This window comes from Microtus ochrogaster, chromosome 7 (assembly GCF_000317375.1).
Source record: "Microtus ochrogaster isolate Prairie Vole_2 chromosome 7, MicOch1.0, whole genome shotgun sequence".
NCBI lineage: Eukaryota > Metazoa > Chordata > Mammalia > Rodentia > Cricetidae > Microtus > Microtus ochrogaster.
Window position 1 is genome coordinate 73,209,786 of NC_022014.1, and position 4,868 is coordinate 73,214,653.

A 4,868-nucleotide genomic window follows, 5' to 3' on the forward strand; every position below is an offset into this window, starting at 1 on the left:
AAAAAAGCCCTTAATTTGTTGAGTTTCTGGAAGAATGCTGCCTAAGTAAAACAATCAGATTAACTTTAAATTTTAAGGAAATAGATAAATAGGTATTCACTATAAATGAATGACTGCTGTTTGTATAAAATACATTTAACATTAAAAAAAAACTAAATTTAACTTTAAAGTACAAACATGGTTAAAATACAATTCTTGCCAACATTTCATTATCCCTTACTTAATACAGGTCCTTAAGAGATAATACTATTTTAGTTACAGAGCGTAGCTTCAGCTGTTAATTTAAGTCGCGCATATAATTATGAACACTAAGTAATAAAGAATCCATTTCAGTAGAGAAAATAAAGTTTGTCATAGACTTTTAGCTCTTAAAGTTTATTATTAATAATATAAGCACATTCATTTTTTAAAGGGCAGCATTGAGAATTGCTTACATACAATACATTATGAATAGAAAATAAGTAAATTTTTACCTTATAAGAATAGCTGATACAAAAATAATTCACCTGAGAATACATTTTCATTTTATGTAATATGCTATTTTCAATGAAAAAAGATGGAAAACCAATGTTAACAGTATTAAAAATACATTAAGAAAAAGTTTTCACTATCTTAAAAAAAATCAATGACTACTAATATATACATGAAAACATATGATGGCATTTTAACAAAAGCAAAAGGCGAAATCAGAATGAGATGTTGAGTGGCCAACAAAGAAACATGAAAAGAGTAACACTACCCTAGTAAAATTAATTGTGCTCCTATAAGATACTTTTAGTACTCGCAGCCAAGCATTTCCTTACCATTATTTAAGTATCTATCCTTCTTTTAATAGAACACAAGATCTCACAGAGAAAAAAATCAGTTCATCATTCTACCTAAACCCATTCTAAAAACAGTCACTGAAAGGTGTGCTGAAATAAATTACTGGAAAAAAATGTTTTAATGGTGAAATCCAAAACTGACTAAAAATAATTTTTTCCAATTAAATATAAAATAACTTTTGAAACAAAAACCCACTGCTGTTTTACTAAAAATAAGGTGAGAGTGGGGAAGAAGCCACACAGAGTAAATCTCAGAGCACTGAGAATGCTTTTCATGGTCACCAACTGACTCCTCCGCTGAAGACAGCACCGCCTTCAACGTTCAGCTACTCAGTAGAGCTTCGCCTTGATCCTACTTCTAATATTTGACCGCAGGTGGAAAAGGTAAGGCAGGAAGGTGATGCTGCTGTTTGTATTCATCTTTTGCCTAACAAATATAGTTATCTGTTTACTTGTATTGATGTGGAACGAAGTTCTGAGAGCAATAATTTAAGATATTTTAAAATAAACATATGTGCAAAACACACTATACACTGCAATAATGACAAACTTCTATGTGACTTTTTGTCTACTTTTGTCCCAGTTCATTTACCCTTACTTTAACAATTGTTTAAATGCTAAATTGTTTAAATTGTACTTCTTGGTTCAGTTACTACTTTAAAAAGTTAAAGGGGAGGGTGGATATAAGCTTCCAAAAGAAAAACTTAATTCATGTCCAAAATACATTTCCCCAATGTGTGAACACTAAAAGCTCTATTCAAGGGTCTTATCTAAAATTTTACAAAACTTTGTGCTATGTACAGAAAAATAACTGGATGAACACAACAGACAAGAAAATGATTAGACAATATAATCTCAACTTCCACCCCTAAGAAGAACTGTACTTTACATCATCACACATTCAAAAACGGTAATAGACAGTGACACGTCTATATGGAAAAGAGGGTGACAGTGGTTCACCATCTTTATGAAATAACTCTTTCTTAGAATGATTCAAAAAAACAAACAAAGCTGACCTTTTTCAGTAACTTCCCTAGCAAACTATAAATATACTTTGTTTGATTTTTATGTTTGTTTGTTTTAAGGGTATGCGTTCTAGGTTACAGAGTTACAAAAATCACATCCCAAAAGAAAGGTCCAAAGTACTTAAATACTAAAAGATAACTCTTCAGGTTTACGGCACCATTTACCAGTGACTTGCTTAGAAAATACAAAGTGCTATTTATAATTTATCAGCAAAGATAAACACTTCCTCTTAAATATGTCTTGACTATATTTGTCATGTAGTAATCATTAGCTAAATGTAAGATTCTAAAGAATCCAAAACTATAATTTGGTCTCATGAGGCAAGCTACTGCCAACGAAATCTTAAGAAAACTTAGCTATGGGTCATAAAGTTCAAGCAGACTTGTCGGATGGCTCATTTAGAATAGAGTACCTCTGAGATATGAGACGAACCAGATACCTTTGAGAAGATGGACAGGAATTGTCAAAGCAATGGAGGGAAGTGTTGGCCATGTACCTTGTACTGAGAAAGGAACACTTAAATTAGCCTAAAACCACAGGTGTTTCATTAACCAACAGGATAAAAGTTCGCTAAGTCTTCCCAACACGAAATCATTAATAACTTCATTGAAAGCTTGACTATTTAAAGTAAGTTAGTAGCAAGCCCTTTGTTCTTGACATTGTTCTTTATGTCTCTGTAATGCAAAAGTCACACCACAATATATTTGTTTTTTGCAAAGTTAACACTTTAACAGATTAAAATGTAGTATCAACTACCATCATTTATATTAGCATACCTGTCATATATGAGTCATATAATATTTCTAAGATTATATTATCATATATTTAAAATCTGTCATAAGGGTGAAACTCTGATTTTTATATCTTAATTTAATCCCTAAAGTAGTTACTATATTCTATCATGTTCTAAGGTGATTAGAAGGTGACTTTTTAAAGAAATAGGTACATTGATAAATTGATCTACTTAAAACTTAAGAGAAAATCAAGTAATAAAACTTAGCAATAGAAATGGTCATCCAATAAATTTCTTATCTAAGAATAAAATAGAGCATGCCCCTTGTGATTTTGTTTTTAATCTTCATCAGACGTCTGGGGGAAGATACAGACTATTTCTCCTCCCTCTGTGTATCTGTCACCTTCATTTCAGAGAACCAGCCTATTACATACTAAGACTCTAGTCATAATCTGTTCGTGAATTACGATCACCAAAACACATTGAATTTTAATGTGGGCAAAAGAAATGTAACTTAAAACATATAATTGGCCATATTGAAAATCACTTATTAGAATAAGACTATTTTATTTACTATGATTAAGGACTGCCACCTAGTGGATGTACTCCTCATCTCTGAACTTTTAAAAATGCCAACTTCCTCAAGAGTTTCTTTTACAAATAAATTTTAAAGGAAAAGCCAAGTTTCTTCTTTGTCTTAATTCTCATTTCTATTGATTAGCCACATATTGGTCTTTCTAAATTAACACTGGAGAAATGTAAAATTACGTAAGATAATATAAACTTACATATTATTCAGAATTATTCTTTCATAATTTCTTTAAGCTGCTGAGAAATATTGTTTTGTGACAGGTAAAAAAGATGGTATATTGACTACATTCAATATACTTCAGACATAAACATGCTGCTTGACAATTACACACAAATTTATTTAAAGGAAAGCAAAACAACAATAGCATATAAATTAAGGAGTTTAAGAAACTTTCAAGTGCTTTCATGTTTCTTCAACTACTATTCAAGTAATACACTTTTAAAATCAGTTTAAAAAGAATAAATAAATTCAGTGTCAGTAAGTAGTGTACAACAAACATTCAAAACACTACTCTATCTTCCTGTGTTCTTTCCCACCAAAGTGTGCTGTTCAAAGTCCCACAACTATTATCTTCTTCTTCTTGTTCTTTGGTAAGTTCAACAAAAACCTAGATAAGAGGGAAAAATTATTCTATAATTCAAAGGACTTTTAACTGTTAGACATGATACAATGCCATAACTATTAAAAAGTTTCAAGAAATTTATTGATATTAATACTATTCGAGCAAATCAAATTATATCCATTAGATACAAAGACAATTGTATACTTAAAGGGTTAACAAATTATCTGATTAATATATCAAGTATTTTAATATGGAATACTACCATGAGTCTTTTCAAGTATTTACAAAGATGAGTAAAAACCTATTCAAAATTAACAAGATAAAATTCACTTGAATTAATTATTCAATATTGTATGTATATATCAAACCATCACACTGTACTCAATAAATGTAAATAATGTGAGTTTTCAATTAAAGGTATTTAAAAATAAAACTGAACAAAAAGCAAAGAGGATGCTAAAGCTGTAATTATAATTGTAATTATAAACGGGAGTGGTGAGAAGGCTCAGCGTTGCCAAGTCCAAAGACCTAAGTTCAATTACCAAGCCCCACATGGTTGAGAACTGATTTTTACAAATTGTCCTCTGGTCTCACAAAAATGCTGTGGCCCTTGTAGACTCACACCCACACATGAAATAAGTACATTTTTTAATTACATAATTTTAAATGTCTATACTATTACTCCAAAATATAACCCTAAGCAATTGCTAATAGACACACCTAACTATGTAGTAATCTTTTCTAATTTAACTTTACAGTACCTGTTCCAATGTTGCTTGAGAAAAGCTATATTCTTCTACGGCAAAAGTGTGTTTTGCTGTTAAAACATAAAAATAACATTTTACTCAGTGATATTTTTAAGGAATGAAATGGCAATAACTTGCAAGGTATCTAATGTTTTTTTTAAAAACTCTGTCAACGAGTCATTCAAAACTGAAGTTGTTCAGACATCTGCACTGGCCTGACTACTAAGAGCATCTCTTGTGCACATTCACTGCAGTCCCTTTTAAAAGAAGCCTGTCCACCTCCCATCTCTCTCTTCTCCTCCCCACCTTCCTGTCTGTCCACCTCCCGTCTCTCTCTCTCCTCTCCTCCCCACCTTCCTGTCTGTCCACCTCCCATCTCTCTCTC

At 31.3% G+C, this 4,868-nt stretch overlaps 1 protein-coding gene across 2 annotated transcripts in view; it reads right to left on the reverse strand.

The window, feature by feature from the left end:
* Positions 1-366: 366 nt before the first annotated feature.
* The window catches only part of Abca5 (ATP binding cassette subfamily A member 5), a 74,150-nt gene continuing 69,648 nt past the window's right edge, over positions 367-4,868 (reverse strand). For both annotated transcript variants that reach the window (XM_005350665.3, XM_026780314.1), the window contains exons 38-39: positions 4,499-4,554; positions 367-3,782 (exon numbers count right to left, since the gene is read on the reverse strand). In XM_005350665.3, coding sequence (XP_005350722.1) covers positions 3,675-3,782; positions 4,499-4,554 — 164 coding nt within the window. In that variant the 3' untranslated portion in view covers positions 367-3,674. The remainder of the gene's footprint in view (positions 3,783-4,498; positions 4,555-4,868) is intronic.